The sequence below is a fragment of the Emys orbicularis genome, chromosome 18, assembly GCF_028017835.1.
Source record: "Emys orbicularis isolate rEmyOrb1 chromosome 18, rEmyOrb1.hap1, whole genome shotgun sequence".
Lineage (NCBI taxonomy): Eukaryota > Metazoa > Chordata > Testudines > Emydidae > Emys > Emys orbicularis.
Window position 1 is genome coordinate 23,846,086 of NC_088700.1, and position 21,132 is coordinate 23,867,217.

The following is a 21,132-nucleotide window of genomic DNA, read 5'->3' on the forward strand; positions in this document are numbered from 1 at the left end:
GGACAGAGAACCCGGGGAGTACTGGAAGGTATGTGCCAGCTCCCATGGGGCACCGGACTTTATATCCCTCTGCAAAGGGCCCACCAGGAGGCAGGGCACCAACCACAATTAACCACCCAACCCATCCCACCCTTTACATAACAGGTTGTGCAACAGCAGCGTGATATAACAATTGGGGGTATCAGGTGACAGCATTAGCTGGTTTGTCTAATTCCTGAGCCACGGCTGAAAAACGTGTTCTCCAAGAGCCCCAACAAAGAAAAGGCTCTTTAGCTCCTGAGCTAGCAGGTTGGACAGTGGAGCATTAGGATTCTGGGGTGGGGGAGGGACTGGACACTGCCTGGGTGTCTCTCTATCCTCCCCACAGCTAGGAAGCAACACAGAACCCTTTGTCTCCAGGTGTGTACGTGTAAATCAGTCTCTTTGTTGTTCCCCTGCTTGGAGCAGACAGTCAGACTCAGTCACTTGATAGCATTGGGGTTAGCCTGGACCCTCGCAGCTAGAATGGAACCTCTGACCTCTAGGCTCTAAAAGCTTCACTCTGTACTGCCTGAGCTAAAAGTCTCTGCTCTCATAGCCAAAGCCGTAGCGGGCTCATCAACCTTATATGGCCCAATCGCCATTAGAGGGGACACTCTGAGTAGGCTATATTTGCATCCCCGGGGCATGGGCTTCCAGCTGGCTGCCGAGCCAACACATCCATGGGCAGGACCCCCATCTGTTTGAAGTGAGCGTCACGGGAGGTGACTTCGAGTTCACTGAGCCGGTGTGTGTTAGCACTGGGCCATCTGTGTGGCCAGCCCCAGACATTCAAAAATCACAACTCAGGGCCCCCAGAACCATGGGACCGGCTTAACAATCATAAGAGGTTTTGAAAGCAGTAACCGTTGGGCTCTTTTCCTTTGCCTTCTGGGCATGGGACCTTTGTGGGAGCGCTCACATCACAGTTACAAGCATTTCACTGCCAGGACGTGCTGGGTTTTTAACTGAAAGCGAGAGTTTCCTGTAATTCCCTCATTCCAGGATTTGGGGCTTGAAAAAAGACACTAAAAATCATGAGACCTCTTGATAAAATAAGCAGAGCTGGCAAGAGAAGAATATGCTGCCTGAGCTCCCCAATGCACAGCTATGCACCCAGCTAGCAAACATCAATCAGACCTGCAGGCACCAGCAGCGCATTCCCGGCCTGCTCAGGAAAGATTTGCAAACTTGGAACGGGCTGAGATCTGCCCAACAAATGACTCTCACTTGATTATGAGCCCAGCTCTAGCCCTGGGTGGGGACTTAGCTGTTCTCCCCAACATTTAAGGGGAACCAAGAGGCAGCAGCTGTCAGGGTGGTGACAGCGGAGGAGGCCAGGAATGCCCCAGTGCCCAGGGGTGCAGGTAGAATCCCTGCAGGGAGCCTGTCCTGCTGGCAAACCAGGTGCCAGTTTATGCCAAGGTCCCCATGCCTCACTTGGAGACTGACAAATGCCCAGCTGGAATGAGTCGGGCTCGCCTGTGTGCAGGGCCGTCCTTAGACATTCTGGTGTCCTACGCAGCTGGCCTCAGGCCTCCGTGGGGGGGCAGGGGGAACCGGCCCCCAGCACTCACCAGCAGCACGGCTGGGAGCCAGCGGAGCGGAGCGCGCTGGGGCTGGGTCACTCCACTTCCCGCCGCCCGGTGAGTGCAGGGTGGGCTCGACCCCCAGCATGTTGCTCAGTGGGGGTGGAGCAGGGGTGGGGGATTTGGGGAAGGGGTGGAGTGGGAGCAGGAGATTGGGCTGGCTGCTGGAGCAGCACGCAGCTGTGTAGGGCACCAGGAAATTTGGGGCAATTTGGTGCCCCTAATTTCCTGGTGCCCAACGCAGCTGTGTACTTTGCGTATGGGTAAGGACGGCCCTGTCTGTGTGTTAATATTGTTAAAATAGGTATTACCAATATAAAAACTGAGCTTAGTGTTTAGACTTTATTGGATGCTTGTGAGTTGCTGCCAGCATTAATCTCATTTTTAACATCTGTATCCTGTATTGTAAGGTCATATTGGAGCATTTGTGGTATAAGCCTCTGTAGTGGTGGAAATCACCAGACAGGAGAGACATTAATTAGTGTGAAATGCTGACCTACAACAGAAGGTGCTAGGTCTTGCCGGACAGAGAAGACCCATTAATACCAGAGGAACTGTTATGGAACATCAGAGGATAAAAGACTTTGTTGATTGCTTCCCCCACCCTTTTCCCCATGAAGAGGAGATGTGGAAGTGACTTCCTCCCAACAGCTGAAGTTCAGAGAAGAGAAGAGAAAAAGGGAATAAAAATCCCTGACAAGGAGAAATCGTATCTCTGTGCTGCTTGGACTCTCAAGGGCAAGATTTTCCTGGCATAAGTAAGAGCTCCCCAGTGTTTAGCCTGGATTAGCCCTAAGGGACATATAAAGCTTGCTTATTACAGAAGCTTCTATTATCTTTTGAAACTTAAGATTGTAACTCATGTGTGTCTGTATGTTTCCCCGCTTTAACTTTGTAAATAACTCTCATTTCCTTGTCCTAGTTAATAAATTTTTAAATAATTTCTTATAGGATTGGCTACAAGTGTTGTCTTTGATGTGAGATCCAAGGTGCAACTGATCAGGGGTAAGTAACTGGTCCTTTGGGACTGGAAGTAACCTGAATATTGTTGTTGGTTTTAGTGTAAGCCTGTAAGGGACCATCTATCACAATGGGTGACAAGATAGATCGGAGTACCCGAGGGATGGTCTGTGACTCCATGCTAAGGCTGCTATAGTCCTGAGGAGTTTACACTTAAGAAATGGTTGGTAAAAAAGTATAGAACTCGCAACCAATTTGGGGTTTGTGCCCTGCCCTGCATAGGTTTGTGCCCAGCAGCTTGCCCTCAGGTTGGTTCTCGCTCATGAGCCACGTTGACAGAGCCCTCTGCAGAGAATGGAGGGTTGGGGGCCACGATCTCTCAGGCCGAAGAGCAGTTTCTTTTTCACTGGAGTGGGAGGGGTCACCCTTCATTTCACGGGGGAGGGGAGAAAACACACTTCACAGCTAGCGGGGAAGCTGCCATTTCAAAGAGAGGAGCTTTCGCACCTGGCTTCTGATTCCCTGCATGCCAGCAACTTCGGAGCTGCAAATGGCTAAGTGCCTTTCCCGAGGTCTCCCAGCTGTCCTCCTGCCCACTAACCCGAGCTCTGATCCAGCGACACAGCACCACAGCTGAAAGAGCTCGCGCTGACTGGGGCCACACTAGGGTTACCATACGTCCGGTTTTTCCCGGACATGTCCGGCTTTTCGGCAATCAAACCCCCGTCCGGGGGGAATTGCCGAAAAGCCGAACATGTCCGGGAAAAATGCCGGCCGGGCACTTCCCCTCCCGCGGCTGCTCTGCTCCTCCCCTGACTCTTCGGCTCTGTTTAAGAGCCGAGCTGCCCGAGCGCTACGGGCTTCGGGCAGCCCCCATGCCTCCGGACCCTGCGCCGCCGGAGCCCGGGAGGGGAAGTGCCCGGCCGGGGGCGCAGGGTCCGGAGGCATGGGGGCTGCCCGAAGCCCGAGCACTACCGGCTTCACGGTTTGCCGGGCAGCCTCCAGACCCTGCTCCCCCGGCTGGGCGCTTCCCCTCCCGGGCTCCGCTGCGCTGGGGAAGCGCCGGCCGGGGGCGCAGGGTCTGGGGGCTGCCCGGCAAACCGTGAAGCCGCTAGCGCTCGGGCAGCCCTTTTCGCGTGGCTGGGAGTGGGAGGGAGGAGGGGGCGGAGTTAGGGCGGGACTAGGGGTGGGAAATGGGCGGGGCCAGGGCCCCGTGGAGGGTCCTCTTTTTTTATTTGTTAGATATGGTAACCCTAGGCCACACTTATTACGTGTCTGCAAAGGTTGAGTCTTGGTTTAAGCCCAGAGCTGCCCTAGGAGGCAGGCCCATCTGGGCCTGGCAGTGCTGCCAGATTTTCCTTTCCTGACACTCTCTGACATTGTCCTGATTTTGCTGTTTTTATCCTTTGATGGCAGATCAGGGCAGTTTCAGCCTCCTTTCAATGCTTGCCTCTGCCAGTGACTGCAATGGTGCTGAGCCCACCTACGCTGAGGCTGAATTTGACCCATTCTGTGCCACTGTCACTGAAACAAAATGCTGTCCCCCACCCCCACCCACAATGAATCCTTGGCTCAGCGGCCCCACGTGCAGAGATCTATGCTCTCAGGAGGCAGTGCCAGCCAAAGAGCCAGTTCATCACCAGACGGAGTCGCAGGGAAACACAAGAACATTGGGTACAGCGCTGCCTGAAATAGCCACAATCCTATGGGCTGTGCCTCCACCCCGGCCCTGCTGGTGTGCCCCCTACACCAAGGCATGCGAGGTAGCCCTCAGCGTCTGCACCATAGGACTTCTTTCCCCCACCCAAAGTGGGGCTTTCGGGGCCCCTTGAGGCAGTGCCGGGCCTTTGACCTGGCGTAAGGGGCTGGCAGAGGGGTGAGGGTCTCACCCACAGGCTTTAGAAAAGCCAAGGGAATGCCAGGCTCACCAGCTCATTCTGTTAAAGCAACAAGGGGCAAGGCCAAGCTGAGAGTAGCTGGAAAACCCGCTCCGTATTTCCACGGCAGCGCTGGGATTGCTGAGGAAAGGCTCCCGCAGTGAGGAAAGCACGGCCCTGCCTCCCCAGGGTGTGGGGAGGAGATTGTGAGGCACCCCGATGCCATGGTGAGGGGCCCACAGAGTGTAGAAGTGTCCAGCGCCCTCGCATTCACCAGTGGGACTCAGCATCCATTATGAACACAGGAGGCTCTGAGGACAGGCCAGGCCTAGGGCTGAGCTGACCATCTGTCTCCCTGTCACATTCAGGGCCACGGATTCAGCTTTGTCTCAGCTGCCCTGTCTCTGCTGGCGTCCCTCCAAAGTGCTGTCTGCTAGAGAACTGGCTTGTGCGGGCTGGGCGATAGAAGGGGGTTGTGCAGGATACACTTGCACTCAAACCATTTTCAGTGCCACGTCAAGGGTAGTGTTAGCAACAGGTCAGTGTCGTCGTGGAAACAGGGCTTCTGAGGCAGGTGCTGTGCTGGTGTTTGCCATCTTGGCTGCCACACCAAGGATTGAACTGGGGACTTCTTGAGTGCCTACAACTTTAGCTAAGAAGCCAACTGGCCATAGCAGGAGCTGGAACAGGCTCCCAGGGGACCTGCGAATGTCCACCAGTGACTTACAAGATCACAGCTCCTGCCACCATACACCTATGGGACAGACTCGGGCGGGGGGGCTGCGAAACCCAGAACTCTCCCCATTCCTCAGAGAGAAGGGTTAGGTTAGATTAGACTGGAAAATAATCCCGACTTGTATCTAAACCACCATCTCAGGCCAGCTCTCTGCCCCAGGCCACATCTCCGGTGAGCTAAATCCAGCTCATCTATTCACTCTGTGGCATGTACGATGTTCTACAACCCACAGCCGCACCCCCAAGCCTGGGAGCTCGATAGCTACGCCAGACCCGGGCAGCACGTGAGTGGGAGCCACGCAAAGGCAACCGAGGCTGCAATCAGAAGAGATGCTGGTGCCTCAGAAGGGGATATTCTTCTCTCCAAGTCCATACTGAACCAGTGCAGAGCGTGAGGTCACTGTGCTGCCGGAGGTGCTAGCTTCCAGAGACTGTCACCACACTTCTGGCCGGTGTAGGAAATCAAGCAAAGGGATTGTGTCACTTACCCAACTCCCCCTGTAGCGTCAAGGGAAGGGTGCATTGGTAACGTTCTGGCTCAGCTGGTGCACGCTGCTGCCTGCTACCCCAGCAGTGGCTGTGTGCCAACAGCTTAGCCAACCAGCTTTCAATCCCTTTGCCAAACCCAGGGCATCTTTGGATGAACGGTGTTTCATAAATGGTGGCCTGCTGACTCAGGCACAGGACTAGGCGTCGGGAGGCTTGGATTCTATTCCCAGCTCTGCTATAGATGCCATGGGTGACCTTGGGTGAGTCAGTTCACCTCTCCGTGCCTCAGTTTCCCATCTAATGAAATGAGGATGACGACACCTACCCTAGTGGGTAAGGTGCTTTGAGCCCCTTGGGTGGAAACGTGCTGTGTAAGTGCCAGGTCAGACTATCCCGCGCCCTCCCGCGCCCAGGGACGGAGCTCGGTATTGAGTTAGTCCCTGAGAGAAGGGAGACCTAGTCCCAATCATCCTTTGCACAGCAGGGCCAATACAAGCCTGTTCCTGGGAGGTGAAGTCTGGCAACTGCCAGGCTCCACCTCTAAAGAGAGGTGTCCCTCAAGACCTTCCTGACTAGGCACTTAGAGCAGGGAGTCTGTGGTGGAGGAGGCTTCAAAGCCCAGGCTCATAGCTTGCAGGCCAACACCCCAACCACTGGACCATCCTTCTTCCTCCCTGAAGGGTGGAAGGAAGAGGATTTAAAAGCTGCAGGGTCTGGTCGCAGCACAGGGATAAGGAACACGGGCTGTTGATCAGCATGCAATGTGGAAGCTAAGCTCATGCCATGTGGAGAAAAGATTATCGTTAACTCCCTGCATTGCTGTCCAGTTCCTTTGGCTGGCGGTGGGCAAAGCTCACAGGCCTGGGTAAGCAGGACATTGGTCACAGCTGGGCCCATCTGTGAGATGGACACCTCCTCACTAGGACTGGCCTGAGACCCAGCCAGGCTGCTGACCAGTCAGCCCACAGGAAGGGGTGGAAGCAATAGGAACACAGACAGCCAAACTCTTCCCCAGCAAGGCCCTGCTGGAGGCTTCTGTGGACCTCCCTGATCGAAGCAGGGGCTTTGCAGCTTCTGCTTTTCAGTGGCCAACTCGGCTCAGCGTGTGGCTCGGCGCCTCAGGAGTTCCGATGAGGGGCATATGGCTCTGGCCCAGGAACCCATTTCGCACAGGGGCTGGGAGGTGGGAGCAGCGGGTCTGAATCTGCAGCGCTGCCCCCTCCCAGGGGAGAGACCAGAACCCACAACAGAGAGATGAGGAATAATGTGGCTTGAGGGAATCAGTATCCCCACGAGGTGTCACAAGCATCAGCCCTGTGTTTACACAGAGAAGGGCCGAGGGTTTGCCCAGACAAGCCTGGCTCAGCCTGTACTCCTAGCCCCACTTTTGCTGAGCACTGCCCACATCTTACTCCTCACTAGACTTGGGCTTGGCTGGACCCTGGGGCTGGGGTGTGAGGCTGAGTCAGGGCTGGGATTTGGATCCATGATCCCAAACTCCACTGAGCTGTTCCGGGGAGATTTCAAATCCATAGGGTGGAAATCTCCCTGGATCATCTGACCTCTCGAGACTGCCACTGTCTTGCGTCAGACAGTTACCTCCCCCTCCCAATGGCCCACGTGCCCAAAGCCTTTGTGAGGAAGCAAGTGAGAAGCGACAGGCTGGTGTTTTACATCTCGGTTTTACTCGGGAGGGGCTGTTATACACAGAAGCACTAGCCCAGTGGCGCATGAGGCTACAGAGCAGAGACTGCTACATCTATGCGGGAGGATCTGGGCCGGCAGGTCAGCATGTCACTTTCTCTCTGAAGGAAACCTGGAACGGTGTCTCGCAACCTCCGCCTGGAAGGGAGGAGAAAGGAAATGCTGCTTAGACATCAGTGACCTTCCCAATGCTTACCCCAGGACTTGTAGCATAGCCAGCAGCCTCTCCCATAGCTGCTTAGCCCAGGCCAGGACTTAGGGAGACCCTGGGTGGTGACACAGAGCCAGAAAGACCCACGGGGTCTGTCAGTGTCCAACAACCCTGAATTCCTTTCTATTCATTACAGCCCTGTCCTGTCTCTGCCACCAGGGACCCCATGCTCCCTTTAACGAGGGGTGAGCCATATTTTTGGTGAGCTCCAATTTGGGCCAGAGCAAAAAAATTCCTTGTAAGTCACTGTGAGATCCCTGCATGAGAGTGTAATGGCTGGCAGTGTTTGACACATCCCACACTGGAAGCAGGTGCTGCTCCTGCTGGGAAAGGGTTAATTGGGTTCTACTGACTCTGAGGAGGGTGATTCATTACCCCACCCAGAAATAAGGGAGGTGGGTGTGGTTCTCTAGAGAGAGGATCTAGGGTGAGGGCTGAACAGTCCTGAGGGAGGAACTGGAGGAGCAGCCCAGGCTGGGGAGCAGGTTGAGATGAACTTTATGTTCATTTCAGTGTTCAGAGGGGCAGAGCCTGTGGGCCATGTCTCAAGCAGGCTGGGAATGGCACTCGCTCAGAGAGAGCCTCTCTAAAGTCACACTCTGTATAAACACCTCTGGCGTGCTCTCCAGACTGGAACAGTGGAAGAGAAGCCACACCCCTCTGGAGAAGCGATCCTACTCACCTATGCAGCATCCGTCATGCATTTGTCTGGGGAAAGAAGTACAAACAGAGATCAGCTGACATGGGCACCTGCCTTTGGAGAGACCCACTGGACAGAACCCATGGGGGGAACCCAGCATGAGAGCCTCTGCTTAGTGCTTCCCTGGGCTGTTAGCCAGGTGCAGGAAAGCCCAGCAAGGTGTGCAGTTCCTTCTTGCTCATTTGCTGCTGGTTATAGCAGATCCAGCCCCACCAACCTTGGGAGCTGGTGTGGGGCTACCCGGCTTCCCACACACCTCAGGTGAGTTGTGGGGCAGAAAGCAGAGAGCCTTCCCCTGCCCCCCCCCCCCCCCCCCGAGGAAGGGCTGTTAGAACAGAGAAAGCCGGTCCAACAGCACTTCCCGCAGGGAGCACTGCTGTCAAGGACCAACTGTCATAGACCCTGGTATGTGCAGCAGGCAGGTGACATTGGTTTAAAGGTGTGTTGAGGGAGCCTCTTCTGTTCCCATTAAAAAGAGACAAACACAATTTGAGGCACAATTAAATGTCCCTGCTCAATGCAGGATTGGAATAGCAGAGAGCTGCAGGTCGGGACGGAGGGGCATCGGCTGAGCTGGGCAGGGTTCAGGGCTGGCCTAGCGGGGGGTTGGGACGGAGGGGCATCGGCTGAGCTGGGCAGGGTTCAGGGCTGGCCTAGCGGGGGGTCGGGACGGAGGGGCATCGGCTGAGCTGGGCAGGGTTCAGGGCTGGCCTAGCGGGGGGTCGGGACGGAGGGGCATCGGCTGAGCTGGGCAGGGTTCAGGGCTGGCCTAGCGGGGGGTCGGGACGGAGGGGCATCGGCTGAGCTGGGCAGGGTTCAGGGCTGGCCTAGCGGGGGGTCGGGACGGAGGGGCATCGGCTGAGCTGGGCAGGGTTCAGGGCTGGCCTAGCGGGGGTCGGGACGGAGGGGCATCGGCTGAGCTGGGCAGGGTTCAGGGCTGGCCTAGCAGGGGGGCGGGACGGAGGGGCATCGGCTGAGCTGGGCACGGTTCAGGGCTGGCCTAGCGGGGGTCGGGACGGAGGGGCATCGGCTGAGCTAGGCAGGGTTCAGGGCTGGCCTAGCAGGGGGTCGGGACGGAGGGGCATCGGCTGAGCTGGGCAGGGTTCAGGGCTGGCCTAGCAGGGGTCGGGACGGAGGGGCATCGGCTGGGCTGGGCAGGGTTCAGGGCTGGCCTAGCAGGGGGTCGGGACGGAGGGGCATCGGCTGGGCTGGGCAGGGTTCAGGGCTGGCCTAGCGGGGGTCGGGACGGAGGGGCATCGGCTGAGCTGGGCAGGGTTCAGGGCTGGCCTAGCAGGGGGTCGGGACGGAGGGGCATCGGCTGAGCTGGGCAGGGTTCAGGGCTGGCCTAGCAGGGGTCGGGACGGAGGGGCATCGGCTGGGCTGGGCAGGGTTCAGGGCTGGCCTAGCAGGGGGTCGGGACGGAGGGGCATCGGCTGGGCTGGGCAGGGTTCAGGGCTGGCCTAGCGGGGGTCGGGACGGAGGGGCATTGGCTGAGCTGGGCAGGGTTCAGGGCTGGCCTAGCGGGGGGCGGGACGGAGGGGCATCGGCTGAGCTGGGCACGGTTCAGGGCTGGCCTAGCGGGGGTCGGGACGGAGGGGCATCGGCTGAGCTGGGCAGGGTTCAGGGCTGGCCTAGCAGGGGGTCGGGACGGAGGGGCATCGGCTGAGCTGGGCAGGGTTCAGGGCTGGCCTAGCAGGGGGTCGGGACGGAGGGGCATCGGCTGAGCTGGGCAGGGTTCAGGACTGGCCTAGCAGGGGTCGGGACGGAGGGGCATCGGCTGGGCTGGGCAGGGTTCAGGGCTGGCCTAGCGGGGGTCGGGACGGAGGGGCATCGGCTGAGCTGGGCAGGGTTCAGGGCTGGCCTACCAGGGGGTCGGGACGGAGGGGCATCGGCTGGGCTGGGCAGGGTTCTGGGCTGGCCTAGCAGGGGGTCGGGACGGAGGGGCATCGGCTGAGCTGGGCAGGGTTCAGGGCTGGCCTAGCAGGGGGGCGGGACGGAGGGGCATCGGCTGGGCTGGGCAGGGTTCAGGGCTGGCCTAGCAGGGGGTCGGGACGGAGGGGCATCGGCTGAGCTGGGCAGGGTTCAGGGCTGGCCTAGCAGGGGGGCGGGACGGAGGGGCATCGGCTGAGCTGGGCAGGGTTCAGGGCTGGCCTAGCAGGGGGGCGGGACGGAGGGGCATCGGCTGAGCTAGGCAGGGTTCAGGGCTGGCCTAGCAGGGGGTCGGGACGGAGGGGCATCGGCTGGGCTGGGCAGGGTTCAGGGCTGGCCTAGCAGGGGGTCGGGACGGAGGGGCATCGGCTGGGCTGGGCAGGGTTCAGGGCTGGCCTAGCAGGGGGTCGGGACGGAGGGGCATCGGCTGAGCTGGGCAGGGTTCAGGGCTGGCCTAGCAGGGGGTCGGGACGGAGGGGCATCGGCTGAGCTGGGCAGGGTTCAGGGCTGGCCTAGCAGGGGGGCGGGACGGAGGGGCATCGGCTCAACTGGGCAGGGTTCAGGGCTGGCCTAGCAGGGGGGCGGGACGGAGGGGCAATGGCAGAGGGACTAGCTGGGGCACTGCAGTGCTTTGCTACTGCAGGAAGCTTTGCAATTTGCCCACACTGTGCCGGCCCCGAACCGGTCCCATTAGTCCCAGACATTGCTGGGCTCTCTGTCCAGGGAGCAGGACCTGGCCTGCCTCCTTTCCAATGGGTTTATCTACTTTAAACTTATTTGGCGACTAGACGTCACCTCTGTTCCACAGCCCCGTGCCCTCAGGAGACGGCTGGGCTGCTGCAGCTAGGGCTGAACTCACAGCTCGACAGCGTGGCTGATGACCTTCGCCCTGCCATAGAAAGCCCACTAGGAATGGGCCTTAAGGCAGGACTGTTCCACGCAAGCTCTTCCACAGCCTGGGAAGCCCACATGCCTGTCCTTGTGCTGGGCTCCATCGCAGTGCAGCTAGTGGTCCCCCTGCCATTCCCTCCCGCTCCCTTCCCTCACCCAAGGGCAGTTCTCATGCCCCCTCCATCCCTTTGGGGCCTGAGCCTGAACAACCCTGAACAGTGACAGCTACGGGCTTTATTTCCACCCAGAGGCCTCCATTGCCCCAGCCGATGAGCTGCAGGTCGAGACCCTGGAATGGAGGATGGGAGGTGACCTCTACTCAGCTCGGCTTGTTGGGAGTGGGCCAGGAACCACAGCGCCATGCAAACACCAAGCTTGCAATGGAAGGGCAAACTGGGAGGCCTCCCCCTGAAACCTGAGCCCAACAGTGCCGTCCTCTCACTAGTTGCCCCCTTGACTGCACCAGGTCATGGTCACTCCTGCCAGCAAGAGTCAGCAAGATTTTTTTGTCTGCTGTGGTGGGGCGAGTGCAGGTGCCGGGTGCTCTGGGCGAATCCCCCCGTCGTCCATCTCCTCTGCCCTGCAATGTGTGCAGTGAGCTGAGCTCCTGTGGAACTGGGTCTGGGGGCTGACGGACCTGCCAGCAGTGAGGACAGGCCCTTGCTGCGTTGTACGCCTGATTCCGCTAGCGCAGCCCGGGTTCCTGAGGGGCTGGCACTCACAGTCCGGCATCCTTCCCAGTCCAGGCAGGTTAAACTCCGGACATAGAAGAGTCTCTTTTAGTGGAGGGTTTGCAAAGAGGTGAACGCTGCAGTCCCCTTGGTGTCAATGAGAGCAGCAGCTAGTCCAAAGTGTGGGTCATCTCCTCAGTAGAGCTTGTGGCCCTAGCTAGCTGCTGAGGACGTCACTTCACATTAAATCCTAGCCTAGGACCCAGGAGCAGTGAGCTTTACATTGCTCAGACAAGCGGGGAGCATTTCCTGGCCGTATGTGTACGAGTCACAGGCTCCTTCAGGTGATGGTGCTCTGCCAATGCTGCCAAGTGGATCAGGAGTTTCCCCTCTGGTTCAGAGCAATGGAGGCAGCGTCCAGCACGGCTGGAGTTATTGGATAATGAAGGGAATGTGTACAGTGCCAGTGAGTTTCAGGGGCACCGAGCGCCCCCCATTTCCAATCAAGTCATCAGGGGCCAGATTTAGGAGCCTCTCTTTGGACACCGATGGCCAGATTGAGGCACCTATGTAGGATAAGGCTGGGCTAGAGCCTAAATTCCCTCTAAGCTGCGTGGCTGTCCCGCAGCTATCAAGGGCCACGCAGGTGGGGAGAGGTGCCTCTCCCTTGGCCCCAGGCTGCTACGGCGAGAGAGGGCTGGGGAGAGTCCTCTCTCCATGCCAGAGCCCCAGGGAAGCCTGCAACCTGAACCTCTCATCCCCAGCCCCACCCTAGACCTGCACCCCCAGCCAGAGCCCTCACCCCCCCACACACCAACCCTCTGCCCCAGCCCTGAGCCCCCTCCTGCACCCTGAACCCCTCATCCCTGGCCCCGTCCCAGAGCCCTCACCCCCAGCCAGAGCCCTTACGCCCCCACACCCTATCCCTCTGCCCCAGCCCTGAGCCCCTCCCACACTCCAAACCCCTCAGCCCCACCCACATCACATATCGCCTCCATATTGGTGCACATGTCACTCCACACATGGATGTAAAAAATGAGAGGAGACATTGGCTAGAGCTACACGGCTGGGCACACAGCACGCAAGCAGTCTGCATTCCAGCCAGGCTTGCCAAGGGCACCCTAGGCTCCTGAGCGCCACAGGGCATTTCTCCCAAGCTTATCTCTTGGCTTGTTTACCTACGGTTTGTTCTTACCAGTTTTTGGCAGCAGGAGAATAGCGTCCTCTGGGAGCCCCTGCGCCAAGGAGAACTGGGTGAACTTCTCCTGTAGTTCGGGGTTCAGCTCCATAGTTCTGCCTGCAGCCAGGGAAGCAAGACGCTCCGGGTGAGAGTGAGCCCCTCCCGCTACGATCAGCCCGTCCATGACAGCCTGTGTGTCAGCACTAAGCACCAGAGACCCGCGACACAGGGTCTGTGTCCGGCAGCCTCACCAGCAAATCCCCTTTCTGGGCATCACAACCAGCCTTGCCTCAGCCACTGCCCTGCCACTGGGCTCTGAGGCAGAGCCTCTGGTTCTGCAGGGCCCCAGGACCCCACCCAGCTCCTTCCTGGGGGATGAGTCCCCACTTCCTCAGGGCAGAGCCTGCCGAAATTCAAACCAGAGCCATGTGGAGTGGAAGGAGGGTGTCTCTCAGATGGGGGGCCGGAGGGGAGCTCTGCGTGTCTGCTGGCAGAGTTCCCCAATGTGCAGGACAGAGGTGCCGCCCCTGGGCCTCGGATCCAGGTGCCACGTACCGTACAGAGTCACCATGGTGGAGGTGTCGGTGCCCTTGATCTTCTTGGTGTACAGCAGGGCATACTCGTCGTAGTTGGTCTCCACCACACGGATGTCGTGCTGGCTGCCCCAGCCTGCAGGGGGTATGGACAGAGGTGCAGGGCAGAGATGAGCAAGCACAGATACCAGTGCATATATGGAGCCGGGCTTCCCCCTAGGCCTGACACCCCCAGCAAACGAACAGGGCTCCCCCCCAGGCCTGACACCCCCAGCAAACGAACGGGGCTCCTCCCCAGGCCTGACACCCCCACCTAACGAGCGGGGCTCCCCCCCAGGCCTGCCATCCCCAGCTAATGAGCGGGGCTCCCCCCCCAGGCCTGCTGCCCCAAGCTAATAAACGGGGCTCCTCCCCCCAGGCCTGACACCGCCAGCTAACGAGCAGGGCTCCCCCCCAGGCCTGCCATCCCCAGCTAACGAGCGGGGCTCCCCCCCGAGTCCTGCTGCCCCAAGCTAATAAACGGGGCTCCTCCCCCCAGGCCTGACACCCCCAGCTAACGAGCGGGGCTCCCCCCCAGGCCTGACACCCCCAGCAAACGAACGGGGCTCCTCCCCAGGCCTGACACCCCCAGCTAACGAGCAGGGCTCCCCCCCAGGCCTGCCATCCCCAGCTAACGAGCGGAGCTCTCCCCCGAGTCCTGCTGCCCCAAGCTAATAAACGGGGCTCCCCCCCAGGCCTGACACCCCCAGCAAACGAACGGGGCTCCCCCCCAGGCCTGCTGCCCCAAGCTAATAAACGGGGCTCCTCCCCCCAGGCCTGACACCCCCAGCTAACGAGCGGGGCTCCCCCCCAGGCCTGACACCCCCAGCAAACGAACGGGGCTCCTCCCCAGGCCTGACACCCCCAGCTAACGAGCAGGGCTCCCCCCCAGGCCTGACACCCCCAGCTAACGAGCGGGGATCCCCCCAGGCCTGACACCCCCAGCAAACGAACGGGGCTCCCCCCCAGGCCTGACACCCCCAGCAAACGAACGGGGCTCCCCCCCAGGCCTGCTGCCCCAAGCTAATAAACGGGGCTCCTCCCCCCAGGCCTGACACCCCCAGCTAACGAGCGGGGCTCCCCCCCACAGGCCTGACACCCCCAGCTAACGAGCGGGGCTCCCCCTCAGGCCTGACACCCCCAGCTAATGAGCGGGGCTCCCCCCCACAGGCCCGCCGCCCCGCAGCTGGTGTAAACAGGCATTGACGCCAGCGGAGCGGAGCCGATTCATGCCCGCTGGTAGGGAGGCCACACCCCCGATTCTGAGCCTGACAATCTCTCTGTGGGTGGTTTGTCCCCCATCTGGTACTGAAACAAAACCGCCCGTGGATTTGCCCGATATTGGCCTGGTTACAGCATTTCGAAGCGCACGCGGTTCTGCCCTATGCCAGGGCACGCTGGCCGGAGCAGGGCAGTGCGCTCTTCAGCATGGCGCCCCATGCGGCAGGACTTTGAACGCCCAAGGCAGCATTTGGTTCTAGAGACACAATTTTGTCCTCCTAAGAGGAGAGTTTGGTGCCCCCAAATGCTCCTGTCACTCTGCCAGATACTCAGACACAGGCTGGGGGGCTCCGCAGTGGTGACTCCATGTCAAAACCTGCTGAGATGACTGAAACACGGGGCTCTGATTAGCCAAGGTGCCCAGCACCCCCCGCTCCCACTGACTTCAGAGCGCTCCCAGCCCTGAGTCAGGCCGTGGCAGAGTGTGGGTCATGGGGCCAGGAATCCAGCCCCCACGGCTCTCGTTCTGGTGCCCTCTGCCCTGGCCCATTGCACGCACGCTTTTTACAATGGCAACTGGACACCTAGCGCAGGCGCCATTCTCAGGCTGAGCTCCTCAATCTCTGCTAAATCCTTCTGCTAAATCTGCTCCCATTTGGGACTGGTCTGGAGCTGGAAGGTGCCTCTAAGGAGAAAGCTGTGGGTTTATTTATCTAATGACTCCTGCCCATCCTGCCCAACAAAGGGGCAGACTGTCCTGCTCTCAGCTGCTGCCACTGCGCGGGGCACAGCGTGCCAGGGCAGGGCGGGATGCTGTAATGGAGCCAGCGCTGCAAGCACATGCACTCACGTGGGCTGGTGTAGCTGTATCGGCCTGGCTGCTCTGTCTTGATGAAAAGGCTGTTCCTCTTCTCGCACCGATCAAACCTGGGGCAGCGCGTGGGAAAGGCAGAGAACAAGCATGTTAGCAGGCTGAGGGAAGACCGATTTTCCCATTGCCCCCAGCGGTGTAGGGAGATCCAGCGTCCAGCTGGTGGGCAATGCCTGACGCCTGGCTGGGCTCTCTTCCTCTTCCTTACACGTGGACCTGCAGCTCCACTAGCTTCCACACTGCCACTGGCACAAGGTAGAGGAGATTCAGACCCTCGGGTCTTTAAAACCAGCAGCCCCTGGGCTTGGCAGAGACACAGGTGTCTCCTGCACTCTGGAATCTGAGCCTTCAGCTCCCACTGACTTCAGTGGAAGCTAGGGGCAGTCAGTACCTTGCAGGGACCAGTGTGGGTGGACCCCCTATGGCCACTGCTGGGAGAGCTGAAATTCCCCCAAACTCCACCAGCCGGACCCCACCCTCGGGTGCACAGCAAGCTGAGAGGTGCGACCTCCATGCTGCTGCCTGTCACATACTGCAGAGAGAACCCCAAACCCCCTCTAGGGGGCACAAGAGCCCAAGCTGGGATCCTCCGGCACTGGCCAAAGAAATCTGCTCCGACAGCAGCTTCACTAAGCTCAGCTCCGCGCCTGCTTGGCAAGGACTCCGGGCACCTGGCCTTGCTGCTGGATACCAGGACTCTCTACGCTGGCAGAGCATGATCTGGAGCGAGCCTCCATGTCAGATATCGCCTCCCAAGCTGGCAGAGCCACGTCAGCCCTTACTGCCCCCCGTTACCAGCTCCTACAACGCCATCTAGAGAGCCAGTCAGCCATCCCACCGCCTGGCATCCACATCACATGGCAGGGACAGGGAATCAAGGAATCAGGTCTCCTGGGATCTATTCCCAGCTCTGACACTGACTCGCTGTGTGACCTTGTCCCTTCCCCTCTCTCTGCCTCAGTTTTCTCATCTGTGAAATAGGTGACCCTGACTGACTTAATGGTTGTGGGAGCTAATTAATGGCTCCAGAGTGCTTTGAGATCCTCGGATGGGAGGGCAAAGCGTTGTTTGGACCCCCACAGGAGAGCTTTCTGTCTGACCCACCACAACCCATGTGGGTGGCAGCCCCCCCACAGTAGTTGAAACAGAGCCTGCCGGGCTAAGCTGGGAATCATAACTGAGAGGAGCAGTGGGGTGGAGACCCAGGGGGAATCCCAGGGCTGGGGCAATACAGAGTGTCAGATGCAGAGTATTCCAGGGAAACCCGGCCCCTCCCTCCCATGGCAGGGACAGGATGCTGCGCCTGGCAGCCCCCCCAGGAAGGGGGTAGCAGCGCTCTCCAAGGGCTCCTGGCTGGGGCCTGCTGCTTGGACAGGGCCAGGCTGTGACCCACACCCTGGAGGCTCCAGGAGGGGCTGAACCACAGGCAGCCAGATCCCCCCAAGAGTCTGGTCAGCTCGGGGGGCTGGCTTCTGTCGCACAGGGCAGTTTGCACCCAGAGGTGCTAGGAGGGAATGATCGCTGCACTCCCCAAGCCCAGGCCCTGGGACTGAGCACTGCCCTCGCTCCAGGGTGTAACAGGGAGGAGAAGGCTGCTTGTGCCCGGCCCCAGTGGCCCCCCACTCCCAGACCCGCAGACAAGGGGGGAACAGCGCCCTTCCCCCTCAGGCAGGGCAGTGGCTCCAGCGGCACCGGCAGCCTTACTTGGGGTAGGTGGAGGTGACATTCAGGTTCCCATCTGCTGCGGACATGGCGACCGTGGTGCACATCTTCAGCACCTGCTTCTTCTCCATGAACCACCTGGAGCTGGAGGCCAGGCCGATGCTATACCACTTCCCTGTGAACTGCACACAGCCCCCAGTCACCACGGGCACTGCCAGGGCAGGCCAGACCTGGGTGCAGCGAGCCCAGGGTCCTGCCTCGGGCCAGACCTGCTTCAGAGGAAGGTGTAAAAACCTCCCTACTGGCTGATTATTGGCAATAACCTGCCCACCTGGCTCTGCTCAGCCCCCTCTGTGCCCGGACAAGCGCCACCCACCACTCTAGAAATGCCCAAGCCGCTCTGCACTGCACAGCCCCACACACTGGAGGCTCAGCATCTGAACCTGGATCCAAATGTTCCAGCTCTCCTACACTGGGCTGAACCAGAACCCAGATCCAAACACACTCTCAACTGGGGGGAGGGGAGTTCAGCCCCCAAATCCAGCGTGGGACCCCAATTCTCAGCTGGGCGCCAGCCACCTTCATAAGGGCCTGAACCACCCTCTGCTCTGAATTGCCCTGCTCTCGGAACCGGTTGGAATCAGGATCCAGGGAGCCAATCCTCTGGGCATGGCACACACAGGACGGGCCAGGTTACCTTCTCCTGCTGAAAGTTGGGTTGTACGGTGACTTCCTCCTGCCCATGGAGAGCACCAAACAGGGCCAGCCCCAGGAGGCTGAGCAGCGTGGCCTGCATGCTTCTGTCTCTTCCCTTCCCTGTGGCCCTTTGGAGCTGAGCTCTCTGCAGCGTGGAGGGAGAGAGGCAGGCGTGTGTGAGCAGGAGCCCCAGCGGAGCCCCCTATTTATTGGGAGGCGGCTGACATCCCAGGGTGGAATAACATAACACTAGCAAATGCCAGCCCTCATCACTGCCCTGCTGAGCTGGGTTATGCAAGAGGGAGCGAGCCAGTGAGCAGCAGGCTCTGACATGCAAAGGGCAGGCTGGGGGCTGGGCACCCACAAACTGCTCCCTGCTGTTGACTTTAGCTATTTGCCTCCCAATGCCAAAAACTCTCACAGCAGAAACAGTGGCTCCCAGCCAGTTTTGCAACCCTCCCAGCCCCCCAGGAACAGCAGAGAGTTTGGCTTCAGCTGGCGGAGAATGAAAAGATGTAAACTGCAACCAACAGATGAGCAAGAACACCACCGCCAAATCTATTCCTAAGGGAGAGTGGGGCTGGGGGAGCAGATGGTTCCAGCCTGACCCAGGCAAAGGGTTTTCCACTTTTCCCCACATGCACAGAGCAACCTGTGTACTCACCCTCTGAATGGTTTGGCCATAGATTCAGGAAAACAACAAAAGGAAGACAAATATCAGGGGGTAGCCGTGTTAGTCTGTAGCCACAAAAACGACGAGGAGTCTGGTGGCACGTTAAAGACTAACAGATTTATTTGGGCATAAGCTTTCGTGGGTAAAAAACCCACTTCTTCAGCTGCATGGAGTGAAAATTACAGATACAGGCACAGACATACTGGCACATGGAGAGAAGCAAGACAGGAGAAAAACAAAGCACCCAGTAGAGAGACAGCACAAAGTGTGTGCCTCTCCACTGACATGCTGCATGTCTCAGGTCCAGGGGCTCTTTAAAGCTGGATCATGTGATTCAACTTATGTCAGAATCCAAGCCCCACGAAAGTCTTCTAAATTCCGTGTGACAGTCTCCTGTCTACCAGCCACAGGGTTGCAACTAAGGCTATGTCTACACTGGCAACTGAACGACAAAACTTTTGTCTTTCAGAGGCGTTAACCCCCTCCCCTGAAAGACAAAAGTTTTGCCGCAGCAAGTGCCAGTGTGAGCAGCGCGTTGTCGGCAGGAGCGCTCTCCCGCCAACAATGCAAACGCCGCTCGTTGCGGGGGACGACTTTTTTGTCGGCAGGAGAACCAATAAACAGCGGCTACACTGCACGACTTTTAGCGGCACGGGCGGCTGTAGTGCCATAGCCATGTCGCTAAAAGCTGGCAGTCAGGCAGACTCTGGTGCATTTCAACACGCAGAGAAAACAAACTCACGGCCGTCCCAGAGCAACGTACAGCACAAAGTTCATGGCCGAAAGCTAGGCCTGGCATTCCCTTCCCATGATCTAGGCTACCTGCTCTCTCTGTTGAGTGCTCCCTGTGACCATGTCCGTAGATGTGTTCTGGATCTGACCCCCAGTCAGGAATAGCCTGCTAGGGCTTGCTGGCCCAGCAAAGCAGTACAGCACATGCCCAGCCCCTTGAAGTCAGTGGGGTGGCTCAGGTGCTCAGAGCCTTGCAGGATTAAGTCCTTAATTAGCAACACTTGAAAGTGTCTCTTGAAATAAATGGGTGGTTGGTGTTTCTGCTGGCAAGGATCCTTCTGGCTCCACAATCCAGAAGAGCAAGTTTGTGGCTACCACTGATGTGATGCACAGCAGTAATGTGAGGAGTGTCAGATCTAAGCGTGGCCTGCACAACCCATGCTCATTGCAGCTCCATTGAAATCTGGCCCAGCCAGGTTTGATTTGAGCTCTTCAGCCTTGATCCCAACAGCCCCTAAAGCTGTTCTTATTCCCTGGATGATTCCATGGGCTGCCCTAGATCCCAAGCCGATTATCAGCAAAGCGAGGACCAGCTCTCCATCCTGCCCGTAACTCTAACATAGGGTTACCATATGTCCGTTTTTTCCCGGACATGTCCGGCTTTTTGGTAATCAAACCCCCGTCCGGGGGGAATTGCCAAAAAGCCGAACATGTCCGGGAAAAACACTCCCAGCTTCCGGCATCCCTGGCTTACCTTAGAGCGGGCTCCGGCGGCTGCTGTGCTCCCTGACTCCTGGGCTCTGTAAGAGCTGAGCTGCCCGAGCGCTACCGGCTTCACGGTTTGCTGGGCAGCCCCCAGACCTCCAGACCCGCTGTGTCCCCGGCCGGGCGCTTCCCTCCCGGGCTCCGGCTGCGCTGGGGAAGCGCCCGGCTGGGGGCGCAGCGGGTCTGGAGGTCTGGGGGCTGCCCGGCAAACCGTGAAGCCGGTAGCGCTCGGGCAGCTGTTTCGCGTGGCTGGGAGGGAGGAGGGGGAATGCGGGGCGCTCAGGGGAGAGGGCGGAGTTGGGGCGGGGACTTTGGGGAAGGGGCGGGGCTGGGGACGGGGAAGGGGCGGGGCCAGGGCCCCGTGGAGTGTCCTCTTTTTTAAAACCTTAAGTATGGAAACCCTATCTAACAGAGCTGTTAGGGGCCCCCACTGAAATGTAGTAATGAGCCTGGTTTCTGCATGCATTTCTGAGATACTTCCAAAGGGTGTGTCTGCACTGCAATCAAAAACCCAGGGCCGGCCCGGGCCAGCTGACTTGGGCTGCGGGGCTGTTTCATTGCAGTGTGGGTCCCGCCTGAGCTCTGGGACCCTCCCTCCCAGGGGCGGCTCCAGGCACCAGTGCACCAAGCGCGTGCCTGGGGTGGCAAGCCGCGGGGGGCGGCCTGCCGGTCACCGTGAGGGCGGCAGTCAGGCTGCCTTCGGCGGCATGCCTGCGGGAGGTCCGCCGGTCCCGCGGCTTCGGCGGCAATTCGGTGGCAGGTACGCCGAAGGCACGGGACTGGCGGACCTCCCGCAGGCATGCCGCTGAAGGCTGCCTCACTGCCGTGCTTGGGGCGGCAAAATACATAGAGCCGCCCCTGCTCCCACCTCGCAGCGTTCTAGAGCCTGGGCTCCAGCCGGAGCCCAAACGCCTACATCACAATGAAACAGCCCCGCAAGCCCGAGTCAGCTGGCACAGGCCAGGCACAAGCCAGTGCACGACCCT

The 21,132-nt window shown here is 59.3% G+C and overlaps 1 protein-coding gene across 1 annotated transcript; it reads right to left on the minus strand.

The window, feature by feature from the left end:
* Positions 1–8,265: 8,265 nt before the first annotated feature.
* Positions 8,266–18,076, minus strand: PTGDS (prostaglandin D2 synthase). The gene is made up of 6 exons (XM_065418971.1): positions 17,978–18,076; positions 17,323–17,462; positions 15,598–15,674; positions 13,510–13,623; positions 12,970–13,071; positions 8,266–8,291 (listed from the first exon to the last, which is right to left on the minus strand). The coding sequence occupies exons 1-6, from the start codon at positions 18,074–18,076 to the stop codon at positions 8,266–8,268; spliced, it is 558 nt and encodes a 185-aa protein (XP_065275043.1).
* Positions 18,077–21,132: the final 3,056 nt, after the last annotated feature.